At 56.7% G+C, this 13464-nt stretch overlaps 2 protein-coding genes across 7 annotated transcripts in view; both read right to left on the reverse strand.

Moving 5' to 3' along the window:
- The window catches only part of AKAP8L (A-kinase anchoring protein 8 like), a 26558-nt gene extending 26058 nt beyond the window's left edge, over window positions 1–500 (reverse strand). For both annotated transcript variants that reach the window (XR_003043521.1, XM_006923389.3), the window contains exon 1: window positions 361–500. Coding sequence is in view for 1 of the 2 variants with exons in the window: in XM_006923389.3 (XP_006923451.1) it covers window positions 361–373 (13 nt within the window). In the remaining variant the exon portion in view is untranslated. The remainder of the gene's footprint in view (window positions 1–360) is intronic.
- A 917-nt stretch (window positions 501–1417) lies between these two features.
- WIZ (widely interspaced zinc finger motifs) overlaps window positions 1418–13464 on the reverse strand; it is a 25883-nt gene continuing 13836 nt past the window's right edge. For 2 of the 5 annotated variants that reach the window (XM_015598224.2, XM_015598230.2), the window contains 8 exons: window positions 12038–12208; window positions 10581–11084; window positions 9136–9525; window positions 7988–8539; window positions 6388–6915; window positions 5772–6191; window positions 5278–5473; window positions 1418–4243 (listed from right to left, as the gene is read on the reverse strand). In XM_015598224.2, coding sequence (XP_015453710.1) covers window positions 4084–4243; window positions 5278–5473; window positions 5772–6191; window positions 6388–6915; window positions 7988–8539; window positions 9136–9525; window positions 10581–11084; window positions 12038–12208 — 2921 coding nt within the window. In that variant the 3' untranslated portion in view covers window positions 1418–4083. The remainder of the gene's footprint in view (window positions 4244–5277; window positions 5474–5771; window positions 6192–6387; window positions 6916–7987; window positions 8540–9135; window positions 9526–10580; window positions 11085–12037; window positions 12209–13464) is intronic. The other 3 variants (XM_015598226.2, XM_015598225.2, XM_015598227.2) reach the window with 3 other exon arrangements.

Genomic DNA, 13464 nt, shown 5'->3' on the forward strand with positions numbered 1-13464 from the left:
TCGGAAGAACCGAGACCTAAGAAATGGCCACCTGAGGCGTCGAGGTCCGAGAAGGCCAGGCTGCAGTGGAGGTTGGGAGGAGAGATCTCGGGAGCCGAGGCCGGAACCCGCAGAAACGGGCGACAAAAGCCAACACCTCCGGCGGCTAGGAGCCGGGACGCGAGAGTGCCAACACAGAGAACTGAGGTGCCAAGGCTTAAGGGGCACGAACCTAAGGAGACAGGCCGGCGGCGCCATTTTGTGACCGCAAGAGAGGACAGTGTCCAGGCTCCGGGGGAGGCGCGGGTAAGCCTGGCACTGCCCTGGCCCTTCCCCGTCCCTCTCCACACAGAGCCCGACCACTAACCCTACCGGACCCACCTGTGTAGCTCATGGCAGCACCGACCACTGAATCCGAGGACTCCGGCAGCGTCTCCGCTCGTCCCACGCTGCGATAGCGGCAATAATCCCCCCGGCCCTTTCTACACACAACCGAGCTCCGCCTCCCGACCGCATTGGCTCACTCTGGGCTCTGTATTCACGCCTATTGGGTCATCTCACTGTCTATCTCACCTCATCCCCATAGCAATGGTTAAGGGTCCTGCCAATCCCATGAGATCCCCGCCCTGTCCCGCCTCCCGTTATTTCGAGCCCGCGGTGATTGGCTGAGAAAAGCCGGTCTGGAGGCGAAGTCCTGTGAAGTTCGAAGGGGCGGAGCCATGCACTACGGAAAGACCTGAGGCTCAAACGCAGCCGGGTGGGAGGCGATCCTGTGACCTGGAGGCCCACCAGAGGGAGCAGGGTCTACAGCGCAGGGCACTGCTCCAATCCCGACTCTGCTACCGGGGTGCTGTGCCAATCTGGGATAAGTTTCTAACATCTCTGGACTTCAGCTCCGAAACTAGCACGGGAAAGCCATGTTGGAATGAAAATTACAACTAGTCGCCAGACAAGATGCTGGGCACACGTTCAAACATATGAGATAATGTAAAGAAATCAGTCCAGTGCCGAGCGCACTAAATAAATGTCACGTTTTGTTATCAATGGTTACATAACAAATATATTTATATAGCATGTTTATATTATATATTTAATAAATGTTTGTATTGTTTATCACCTCGAATGCTCCCTCATACCTGCGAGGACTTTAAAAAAAAAAATTATCAAAAGAAAACTGAGACTTGGAATTCAAGACTTGCTCAAGGTCCCTGACACGTGTTAAAGCCGGAACTCTCCCCTCTAAAACTCTCTTGATTCTTCCCGACTTTAGAGATCCTGCAGTGGCCCAGCCAGGCTCCAGCCCTGTCCTCAGCACCCTCTTTGGATGTGTGGAATCCACTGTCAGAGACATTGCATAACTTTTAAGATTACTTGACAGAGCTGCAGACACTGAAAAAGGTACTTAATGTATTTGTGAAAAGTCATCAAACTAGACGTGTTCACTTTTTTTCTGCTTTACTTAAGTTTGTTAAAGTATGCCGTTTGCTGGTTTTTTATTAGAGAAGCATCAATTTCTTTAGGTGTAATAATGACCTACAGAAATAGAGTAATTGATCTGACGACCAAAACGTGCTTCACCATAATTCAGATGGGGAAGGGGGAGTGTGAAGGGGTTATAGCTGAAATAACTGAAGAGATTAGTAATGAGTTAATAATTGATGAGTAGCTGAGCATTCATTGTACTATTCTTTTGTAGGGTTGGAATTCTCCACAATAAAATGTTAGCAAAACAACTCCTCTCTGCAAAATGGGGTTTCTGCAGAACTTGCTGCCACATGGGACAAGGTTTATGATGCATTGACAAACTCCATATATGAAGCACATAAAACCGATTGATGTGCACTTCAGCTTTGGGGCTCATTTGTATCACCTTCAGGGACACCTGCCTGTCTTCCAAATTAAAGCAGTCCCCTGGAACTTCTCCTGGGGAGCTTCCTTCATGGCACATAACACAGCCATCATTTTTACCCTTTGATGATTTTAACATCTAACCCTTTGCCTCTGAACAGAACAGCTTAAGAAGGGGCATGTCCAGAAGTTTTAGGAAAAGACTCCTCTGTAGTAAGAACTGTATGTGACCCTTTCAAGGACTCACACAGCTATCATTACATGATTGAGGGGCTTCCCATGTTACTTTATAAGTTCTTGCATCATCTGAACTTTTTATACATCCAGCTTATCATCACTTTTATACTTTTTTTCACTAATGTGTAAAAAGCAGAATGAAGTGCCTTTGGGTCAGCTCTCATCTCAAGAGATAATCTTGCTGCTTTCAAAGTCTCAGACATGCCCACCCACAATGTAGGAATGACAGCACTGGTTGAGGCCTTACTTCACCAGGCAAATTATGTGCCCTGACCTCCCACAAGCATAAAAGCCAAGTGTGCAGACCAAGACCACTCCTGTGGGCATGTTGTCACAGCTTCTTGGCCCCTCCTTCCCAGGTGGGTGCACAGTGGGGGCCAGGGTAACAGGATTTGGGGCTGGAGAGGTCTCTTCTGTCTAAACCTCATGAGGTCATTCCCACTTTCCAGCCCTTGGCTGTTTAAGTGAAAACAATTAGCTGAAAAACCACATGCAATAAACAAGGAGCAGCCAACAAAATCTCTTAAAATCTCAGAAATGTTCAATAAACATTTGCAGAGCGAGAAAATAAATAACATTGCAGAGGAGCCAGCAGCTCCCTTTTCCCCCTCATGTTACTGGGGTTCAGGGAGCATGTAACTCCCGACAAGTCACATGTCTTGAGGGCAGGCCAGTCCCAGCTCTCTGAAGGCTCCCAGCAGCTTTGTACTCCTCCCTCCCCCAGCAGGTCCCCTACACTGTCGCTGGACAGCTCCTGCCTCAGAGAGCCCTTCAGCCTGTCGCTTCTCCATCCTGACTTCCTTCCTGGATCAGCTCCTCTGCTCACAGGAGCCACTTCACCAACTGGCCAGAGCCCCTAAACATGTCACTGAGGGTCAACAGCTGGGAACTTGGGCTCATCTGCAGCTGAGTCTGGTTGGCTTGGTGGCCAGTGGGAAAACCCAGGGCTTCTGGGGGCTCTGGGTGAAGGAGACTACTTGATCCCAGTCTTAGCTGCCAGCCGATGCCAGCCTGTCCACTCTACAGAAAAACACACGCTGGCCGCCTGCCCCGGGGTGTTTCCAGAAGAGAAATTTAATCTAATTTACATACTTCTAGGTACATTGATAACCAAAATGTGGCCACTGAAAAAAGTTAAAAGATTGATCAGCTCCCGGTTTCTAGCTGGCCCAGGATTGCAAAATAAAAAGATCCACGTTCCTTATTCTCTACACAAAACGCGTTTTTAAAAAAGTGAAAGGTCTAGGGAGCTATACATAGAAAGGAACAGTGAAAAGAGAGAGGGGGGTGGAGGTGGGGAAGGAGAGTCCCACCCCCACCCCTCCAGGGCCCGGAGCCCCTGAGGCTCTGGGGGGCCTGGACATGGCAGGAGGCAGCTGTCAGCTCTGAGCTCTTCCCAGCTAGGAAGGCCCCTCTGGGGGAGCGTGGCCAACAAGGATTTCCGTGGCATTGTGGGCTCAGTGGAGGCTCCCAAGCCCCGGTGGGCCAGCAGAGGGAGCGTGCCTTCCCCTGAGCAAGCACCGTGGCATGACGTGGTTGTTGACTCGGGAACTGGGGGGCTGGGGCAGATCCCGGGTTCTCACGAGGTGCGTGTGTGCGTGCATGCGTGTGTGTGTGTGTTCGCGTGTGCGTGCGTGTGAGAAGATATTAACGAGGGCAAGAAGGACAGGGGGTCTTTGGGGTCTTTGCAAATGGCCACGGATGGCAAACAGAGCCCCACCTGGCTGCTAGACTCAGGGGAGTGCTGGCATTCCTCCCCTGTGACAAGATCTCCTGCCACCAGGGACCTGGCTGCTGCCCACACTAGGTGGGCGTGGGCTGAAGGAAGATGCCCTGGGTGTGGCCCCAGAGTCCTCAGGCTGAAGGAAGGGTGCTCCGGCTGTAGTGTGCCCGGCCCCTGAGGGTGCCGGTTTGAGGTTTTGGCTTGCTCCTTTGGGAACGGAAAAGAAAGAGGGAGAAGGAGGAGGAGACCGAGGAGTTGACAGAGGTGGCACAAGAGGGATCTGGAATGCTTTTGTGTTAGGGCGCCTCTGCCGCTGCTGTCTGTGATGGTGGGGCCTGGGGATCCTCGGGCGGGGGGTCCGCTTTGGAGAAATTCATCTCCAGGATGTGCCGCTGTAAGTGCCGCACCCATTCCTCTTGGATGGAGAGGGGCCCCTGGAATTCCACCTCACAGAACCTGTGTGGGGGACAGAGAGAGGGAGGAGTGGCCAGTGCAAGGAGAAGAGCTGAATGAGTAGCATGGCCACACTCTGAGAGTCTGGCACATCTGCTGCTGCTCAGTGTGGACAGAGCAAGCCCAGGATTTGAGGGAAATGGGCCCAGAGCCAGATGTTCTCCCATGGACAGCTATCTCTACCCTTCATGGGGTATTGGTGGAGTCTACTGGAGTCCCCATCTCTATGCTCAGGGCATTCTGCTGGTTCAGTGCTAGGTGCAGGCCACCCAGCTTCTTAAGCACTTCCTCCACCTGACTAGAGCATGTGCACTGATCAGAGAGAACACAGAGCAGCAGATTCTGCTCCACCAAGCTCCAGGACAAAAAGATGGAGCTGGGGAAAAGGGGGTTGGGCACTAACATCCTGCTCATGCATCCAACTCACCAGCTCCCTGCCCTTGCGGCCTTCAGGGAGATCTCACAGTACAGGGGATCTAAACCTAAGCTTGTGGCTGCAGAGACGTGGGTTCAAATCCTACTTCTGACCTGGCCTATGTGACCTGAGGTGACCCCTTCACATCCCAGACTCCCAGTTTTCTACCTCTGATGTTTACCTGGACTTTGATAAGAATGAACTAAGACCTGTTCTTTTCTTAATCATGCAGAAGCTTGCTGAAGGCTTACCGTGTGCCAGGCACAGTTTGATTACTTTATAAATATTCAACTCTATTAATCCCCATAACAAATCAATCAGGTAGGTCTGCTATCAATCCCACTGTATAGCTAGGAACTTTGAGGAATGGAACAGGAAGTCCTTGCCCAAGGTCACCAAGCTGCTAAGTGTCAAGGTCTCGCTAACTTTACAAAATTCAGGGTCCAGCCCAAGGCTCTGAGGCACCTCTTTCTGTGAAGAGCCCTTAGCCTGGACCCAAACTGCCCTGGGGCATCTCTGAGGCTCCTTCTCCAGACCCCAAGCAGCCCCTGTACTGTTTAGAGGCTCTAGGTAGACAAGCTCCAGGCGAGTGGCCTCTCTCCCTCCCCCAGGGGCCTCATACCTGCACTTGAGGGTGTAGATGTTGCCGACGAACTTGACCAGTGACGTCTGGGGAGGCCGGGGCACCAGGGAGGGGACCGGTCGGACTCGGGGAGGGGGCTGCCGCACCTCCTCCAGCTTCTGCTGCATGTCATTGATCTCCTCACCTCCCCTGGCTGCAGAGGCATCTGCAGGGCGAGCTTGTCGGCGCTCAAATTCTGAGGTGGGAGAGGGGAGAAGAGGAATGGAGGATAGCTGGAGGGCGAGGCCCCTGGAGAGGCTGCTGCCTTCAGCAAATGATGAGCGGTCACTGTGGAGATTTGTAAGACAGGCCAGCTGGTGACTGGATGCCACCTGGCCCAGTGACAGGTGGGATGGCAGATGAATGAGTAAACGAGTGAGCAACCAACTGAGGAAGTGACTCCAGGGCAGAAGCACAGCGGAGAACCGAAGGGGCAGCCAAGTGGACCTGCCAGTGCCCACCGCCCTCACAACCTTCCACCCCCAAACACTCACTGTTGATGTTCTGCCGCTGGTGCTCCTCAGCCTTCACAGTGCCTGGTGGGCTGGCTGCTAGAGGCCGCTCACCACTGTCAGCTGCCCGGCCAGCCTCCGGCCCTGGCTCACCCCCAGCACTGCGGCCCACCACAGCCAAGCCCCCGGGTGCCAGCCCTAGGGGTGGCCGCTTGTCGCTGTCACGGCCATGGCCAGCACTACGGAACTTCTTGGTGAAGGGGCGGCCGCCCTGGATGTAGCTGCGGTAGGCGCCCACCTTCTGGGGCCGGTGCTTGATCCACTCGCTCAGCGTCTCAATGGGTGAGCCGTTCACACACCACTCAGTCACGCCGAACTGCCGCAGGTGCGCCCGCGCGTGGCTGGCCAGGGCCTTGCGGTTTTCGAAGTAAAGGCCACACAGCTCACAGCAGGCCTCGGTGGCTGCAGGCAGAGGGGGCGCTGCTGAGCCTCAGCCCCAAGGGAGCAAGGATACCCAGAAGGCGCCGCCCAGGTCGGGAGCCAGTCCCGCCTCCCACTGGTGCCTTGACCCCCACAGGGGGTAGGCATGCGTGTGACAGTGCCCGGCCCTGCAGGCCCCGGCAGATGCCCTCCCGGGACCCTGCCACCCGCTGCTTACAGGAGTGGGAGGTCTTCTCGTGGAGGGTCTTTGCCTTGAAGGGCAGTTCAGTCTGGATGTAGGTCTTGGCCTTGACCTCTGCAGGGAGGAGGCGGTCCTCCTGCAGGGGCCGCTTGGCTGCCACTGAGCCCAGGTAGCTGGTGGCTGAGGGCTTGGCACCGGTGATGGGTGCGAGGCTGAGATCGCGGGGTACCTGGGCTGGCCCAGCTCCTGGTTTGCCCGGCCGGCCAGCCATGGGCGCCAGCGGCAAGAGGGGCTGCACAGGCCCAGGAGCTGATGTGGGGGGCCCATCCTCAGCCAAAGCAGGGGCCAGGTCTCCGGCTGGCGGCTCCTTCTTGATGAGGCATGGCTTGGACTTCTTCTTAAGGATCTCTCGCAGTGTGTCGATGGGTGAGCCATTGACAGACCACTCAGTCACACCCATCTGTCTCAAGTGGGAGCGTGCGTGGCTGGACAGGCCCTTGCGGTTCTCAAAGAACTCACCACAGAACTCACAGCGAATGTCACGCACTGGCTCTGCCCGGGATGCTGCACGGGGTCGAGGGAGGGGAAAGAAGAGGGCAGTGGCTGCTAGTAGGAAGCATCCAAGCTCAAGGCCACTGTTAAGTGCCTGACTGCCCTGTCCATGCAGCCCCAGACTCAAAGGACCTGCTCCTTCATCTTCCTCCAGGGACCCTTTTGTATGTTCAGCCCTTCTGCTTGTTCTGTCACTTCAAATTCTAGCCGACTTCAAGAAAACTCCTTGTGATATGGTGACGTGTGAAGGAGCAAGTGCTCCCTTGATCCTGGGCTCAGATGCCAGCATGGCTATGACCCTGTGAGATACTGGGCAAACCACTTCCCCTGAGCCTCAGTTTCTTGCTCTGCAAATGGAAACCTCCACCCGCCAGTGTCACTAGAACAGCCTAAAGTGGAGCCTGGAGCAGCTGGCAGGAAATCAAATGATGAGTGTTAAGGCCTAGGGCTGGGCCATCTCACCTGCTGGGCACACAGCAGGAGGTCAGCCAACTGGACAGTTCAAGAGAAAAATGAGTGATAGGGACATTACAACCACTGCATACACACAGCTTTGTTTAACTAGGTACACCGTGCTAAATATTTTATACCACTTCAGAAAACTCTAGAGTAGGGATCATGCTGATCTCCATCTTTCAAAAGAGGAAACTTGCTCAAGTTCACATATTGGTAGGCAGTGGAGCAGTTGTAATCCTAACTTGAACCTGACTCCAAATGTCAAGCACTCAGTCACCACAAATGTCAGAAAGACGGTTTAGATACCCACTTCTGATGGGTCTATAGTTCTGCCCATAGCAGACATCACTAATGGACCCCTGTAGTCTTTCTCCTTGGGAATCTACTAATCGACTGATGCTGGCACGAGAGATAGAATCTTTTTGCCACCACTGAATGCAAGAATGAAGAAGAATAAAGAAGCAGCTCAGCTGGAAATGCACACAGCAGGACCACACAGTTAGCCCCTTGTCCTCTGAACCTGTGTATCCTCCCTTCTATTTCAACTCTGGGCCCTCTAGGTACCCCCAAGTGGGAGGAGGCGACTCCCCTATCTGTTCTCCCTGCCTTGCCCCAGGGTCACACTTACACAGGTTCAGGGGAGTCATGTCTTCCCGCGGCGCTGCCCAGGGACCTTCGGACAGGTGTGGCTCCCCATGAAGGGCCCCTGGCAGCATCTCACGCTTGATCTCCACCCGCATTTGTTCAGGCTTCAGCTTCTTGGTTAGGGAGGGTGCAGCCAGGCCCGGGAACATCTTTCGGGCCGTGGGAGGAGGAGAGGCAGTCGGTGAGTGGCCCAGGGGGCTGCCTGGTGGTGGTGGCAACTTCTTGGCCAGGGGCGAGAGGTGAAGGTCTGCAGGGCTGCGGGCTTCCAGAGAGCTGCCTGGACCTCCGCTGCCCACCACCTTGGCCAGGGATTTTGGGCTGGGTCCGGGCGGGTTAGGCGGTCCACCGGGCCGAGACTGGGTCCGTCTCTTGAGGATCTCCCGCAGTGTGTCGATGGGTGAACCATTGACGTACCACTCAGTCACACCCATCTGCCTCAGGTGTGAGCGTGCATGGCTGGACAGGCCCTTGCGGTTCTCGAAGAACTCGCCGCAGAACTCACAGCGGATATCGCGAGCTGGCTCTGGGCCTGAGGCTGCAGCGGGAGGAGAAAGGGACAATTAGCACCATGGGCACCATCAGCATCATTACCTGCGGGTCTCCTGGTCAGCTGGGCATGGGCAGCAGCATGCCCACAGGGTGGGGCGGTGGTAGAGGGCAGGTGTAGGCCAGGGAGCTGAGGAGTGGGGCAGGGGCCTGACACCTGGCAGGAGTGAGGGGAAGCTCTTGGGAGCCATGGGCCCTCAGTCCTGAGAGAGAAGGACAGAACCAAGACTCCACCACTCTGCGGGTCCCCACACGGACTGGGGCAGGAGGGCAGGAAGTGGCAGCCTAAGTGCCACGTGCCATCCAGACCAGGGACAACCATGGGCACCTTCCACACCAACAGGCAGCACCCCACCCTTGGCCTTCATTCTCAGGGAAGGTCACGGTCATGGAGGTCAAAGGCCAAGAGAGAGGGCCTAACAGCCGACTGCTAACGAGATCTCTGGGCAGAACCAGCCCACTGCTAAGGGCCCCTATCTACTCCCTTCCCCAGCAGGGAGGGAGTAGGAAGGGGACCATGACCCCCCCAGGGGGGGGGGCTCCAGGGCCCGCAGGGAGGAGGGGGCGGCTGAAGCGAGAACCTACAGAGGTTGAGAGGAGACGGCTCCACATCAGAGGCCCAGAAAATGCCGGCGGCCGAGAGGTCCTGCTTCCCCCAGGGGCTGGCCGTACCCGCGGCCTTCAGCTTGGCCTTCTTGGCCGGCGGTGGGGGGGGGAGCAAGGAGAGGGCCGCGGAGGCGGGAGGAGGCCGCCCCAGCTGGGCCAGCACGCCGCGCCCGGGTGGGAGGCGATTCTGGACGCCGACCCTCCTGATGAGCCCGTGGAGCACGTCTATGGGGGATCCCTTGGCATCCGGGTCGCTGACGCCCAGGTGGCGCAGGTGGGCGCGGGCGTGGCTGGACAGGCCCTTGCGGGTCTCAAACCAGGCACCGCACAGCTGGCAGTCCAGCTCTCTGCCCCCGTCACTATCTAAAGCTGCGGAGACAAAACACAGGGGGGGTTCACGGCCGCCACCTTGGCCGGCCCTGGGGGACTGAGGCAGGAGGGCCTGGTATGATTCTCAGCTGCCCAGGCCATCCAGGGGCCAAGACTCATGCCGCAGATTGATTTTAAGAGGTTCTGGGAGGCAGGAAGCCCTCCTCTCTGCCTGGCTCTTTGGCATTAAGGTGAGTGTAGAGATCTCAAGGATGTGGAGTAGAGAGGCAGTGGCCCAATTCCAGGGGTCCCATCTGATGCTCCCAGGCCCCTGTCCCTGGAACCCCAGCTATGGGAGCTAGCTATACAAGGTGGGTAGCAGGTACAAAGCAGGGACCCACCCAGCTGCCCACCATCATGCAGCTGAAGGCACACCTGCTCAGAGCCCTGCTCCTAAAAGCACAGACTGTGAAAGCAGCTTTATTGGAACCTGAGGCGCCAACTGGGGTGCCCCATTGGGGGGCGGGGCAGACCCTGGGCTCATCCCCAGGGTCTAAGGGCCACCAATATGTGGGAAGGCCTGACTTCCCGAGTTAAACCTGCTCACCGTGCCTGGGGGTTTCTTCCCACACTCCACCTAGCCAGGCCTACTGGCAGCCCAGAGGCACAGCTCCACCCCCAGCACAGTCAGAGGTGCCTCTGCGCAGCACTGCTGGGCAGGATCATAAGATAGGGCCAACCATGGACCCTCCTGTCAGGTGGACCACTTGTCTACCTGCAGGACCCAAGATGCCCAACTGGAACCCTGGTTACCTTCCCTGCCCCAACCCTCAGGCCCAGAGAAGGCCAAAAGCTACCCTTAAGTGGCAAGTGTGACCCTAGCTGGCTCAGCAGCTGTGGCCAGGCCTCCGGGGGAAGAAGAGCAAAGTGGGAGACAGGTGATAATATGCAGCACAGCCAGCCCAACAGGAGACACAGCACCAACACTGACCCAGTCAACCCAGGACGCAGGAGCTGCGATCCCCGTTGCCCCCACCCTGGGCCCCATGGCCCAACTCGAGGCCCCCGCTCTCCCAGTGCCAAGACCTCCCTCAGCTCCCAGGACCCAAACTCACTGAGGTTCAGGGGCCCCTCGTCCTCAGACTGAGGCCACTGTGCCTTTGGGGAGGCTGGCCGGGGGCTCAGGGACAGCTGGGGGCTCTTGTCCTCAGGATTCTTGGGGGTAGGGGAGCCCGTCAGGGCCAGTGGTGCCTTCTTGAGGAGTGGGGAGCTGGGTGGGTGGGCCAGGCCCTTGGCTGAGAAGCCAGGAGGTGACTTGATGGCCTTGTTGACAGCGGGGACGTCCAGGGGCTTGGCCAGAGTGAGCAGGCCCTGCCGGGGAACCCCAGCAACCACCTCCTTCGGCGAGCTGGACTTCTTAGTCAGGCCCGGGGGCAGCCCGAGGGGTGTGTCGGGCAGGCCCTTCTGCTTCACGAGCTCGTAGAGAAGGTCGATGGGGGCACCGCTGCTCTCGGACTCAGCCACACCCAGCTGCCGCAGGTGGGACCGTGCGTGGCTGGACAGGCCCTTGCGTGTCTCAAAGCAGGCACCGCAGACCTCGCAGGTGGTCAGGCTCTGGGCTGAGGGTGAGACGAAGGCCAGGAGAGCCAACTGTGAGGCCCTGCGGGCTTTGCTCTCCCATTTCTTCTCCCTTGGGGCCCCCACTCACCCAAGCTCCTTGCAAGGGCTTTGCTTCTATCATGCCCCCGTGATCCTTAAAATGACCCTAATGAGTCAGGAATTGGCCTGTACAGTTTGCAGATAAGGAAACTGAGTCTCAGAGAGAAGAGCTGTGCCCAAGGGCACACAGCAGGAAGCTGAGTCCTTCTGTGGTCCAGCCAGTGGAACACCTTTTGGATCTCCAATATACCAGTGTCCTGGCAACAGGTTTTCATGCAACTGCTGACTTGCCAGCCACATGCTTCACAGAACTAAGTCCTGACCACTGTCTGCTGCTCAATTCAGGCCCCAAACACTGTGTTGGAGGCCCTACCTACAGCCCCTGTGATGCCCTGCACCTCTTCTGCAGAGTCCTTATCCTTGCCTTTCTGCTTCTTTGCCTGAGACAGGCAGAGACCACCTTCAGAGACCACTGACAGCAGAGACCACCTTCACAAACCCAAGGACAAGGGCCATCTCTCACATCCCTGGGGGCCAGCATCGTGCCTGTCACTACTCAAAAACAACCTGAGAATCAACACTCAGACACAGCAGTGTCATGAGAAAGATCAAATGCTAATGAGGGTCAAAGTCAGCCAATGAACCAGGTCTGAGTGTGAGCCCTTGACAACCATGCCTACTACCTCTCCAGATACCCCTCCCTCACCCAGTGAGGGTGAAGCTCAAGGCCATGTGTGTCCAGGGCATCAGCAGCTCAAGAGAGGAGACAGCTGGGTGTCTCCAAGGTGCCTTGGGGTACCAGAGAGAAAGCTGTGGCCAACCTGGGGCCCTGCATTAAACCCCAGACCCAAGAGGTCCCTGTGAGTGTGACCAGCCAGGCCAGCACCACCGCCCTGCCACATAGGCCACTCACCCTTGAGGTCCGGCAGCTCTTGCTTGCTGCTATGAGAAACCTCTGCAGCTACTTTGCTGCTCAGCCGATTGGCCACCTGCTCCAGGGGCCCGGGGACAGGCAGACTCTTCTTGGGGAGCTGGGGAGAGCCCAAGTCCATGGCCACCATGGCGTTTTCCTCAGAACTCAGGCCTGTGAGGTTGGGAAGACAGGCTCAGCCCAGGCAAGCCAGATTGTCTACCTCTATAAGGACTGACAGTGAGGGCAAGGTGGTAGGCGGTGACTTCTTCCTCATCCTTGGTGCCTGCTCTCACTCTAGGAGGTAGTTCACGCCATGAAAGCTGAGGCCCCATCCATAACCCCCAGAGCCACTATGACACGGAGACGTCAAGGCTGCCCACTGATGGCAGAGACCAGGAATAGCATCCAGCCCAGTCTCTGCACATCCAGGTCAGAGAACGCAGTGTGAGTGAGTCGAGACTCCTAATCTAGGAGATCTCAGAGAAAATCACTCTCTGGGCAGAATTTGTGGAGAAGAGCATCTGTCAGTCTTAGGGGGCAGGTTGAGGCAATCAGCAGGGGAATTTGGTAAGAGAAGGCCAGGGTTGGAGGCCACAGAGGCAATGCTGAGGTAGGAAGCCAAGGACAGGGAAAAGAGTCTCCAAGGGAACTGTGGGGAGTCTCCAACCAGAAAAGACGGCTGGGGCTGGGGCTGGCCTACTTATCACAAGCTGAGCCCTGAGTGGGGTAAGGTTAGAACAGGGAGCCTGTCTGGACCAGCAGGGATTTGACTGGGGATAGGCAGAGTGGGAATCACAGAACTTTGTAGAAAGTTCGTGAAGAATCCATCAGTCCAGTAAACTTCCTTGAGTGAGGTGTGTATGAGAACAGAGAATCATGGTGCATTTTCATGGTCTACTTTTTCAGAGAAAGGGACTTGAGAGGGCTACTGAGCCCCAGGTTTAGCGCTTACAGCATGGACAGCGCTCTGTGTGAAGAAACGGTGTGTCAGGGCTCTGGAGGCATTCACTGGTATGAGTGGGGAGCCTGGGGTCCCCTGCTCAGTTTGATTCCTACGGAAGCAAGGAAAAGGCAGGTAGAGGGGGCCACCAGGGCTGGGACACCGAGGACTTTGTCAAAGTCTGCGGGTGAAGTGGGCGCGTCTGTCAGATGGGAAAGGGATAGTGTCAGAGCTGAAGTGACATGAAGTGGGTTTCCGCGCTGGAGAGACCGGAACTGTGGCGAGGGACGCTACCGGGGCTCCAAGAGGAGCAAGGGGCATCTGTCAGACAGGACGAGGGTCCCACGGGGCGGCTGAGACGAATGATTTTGTAGCCCGGTACCCTGCAAGCGGCGACAGGAGGCCCGGGACCCGCGCGAGTGGAGGATCTGGGGGGAGGGGGCGTCCCGGAGACTAGACGGCGGGCGTCCGGAGCGGCGCTGGCAGG

This window comes from Pteropus alecto, unplaced genomic scaffold, assembly GCF_000325575.1.
Source record: "Pteropus alecto unplaced genomic scaffold, ASM32557v1 scaffold1279, whole genome shotgun sequence".
Lineage (NCBI taxonomy): Eukaryota > Metazoa > Chordata > Mammalia > Chiroptera > Pteropodidae > Pteropus > Pteropus alecto.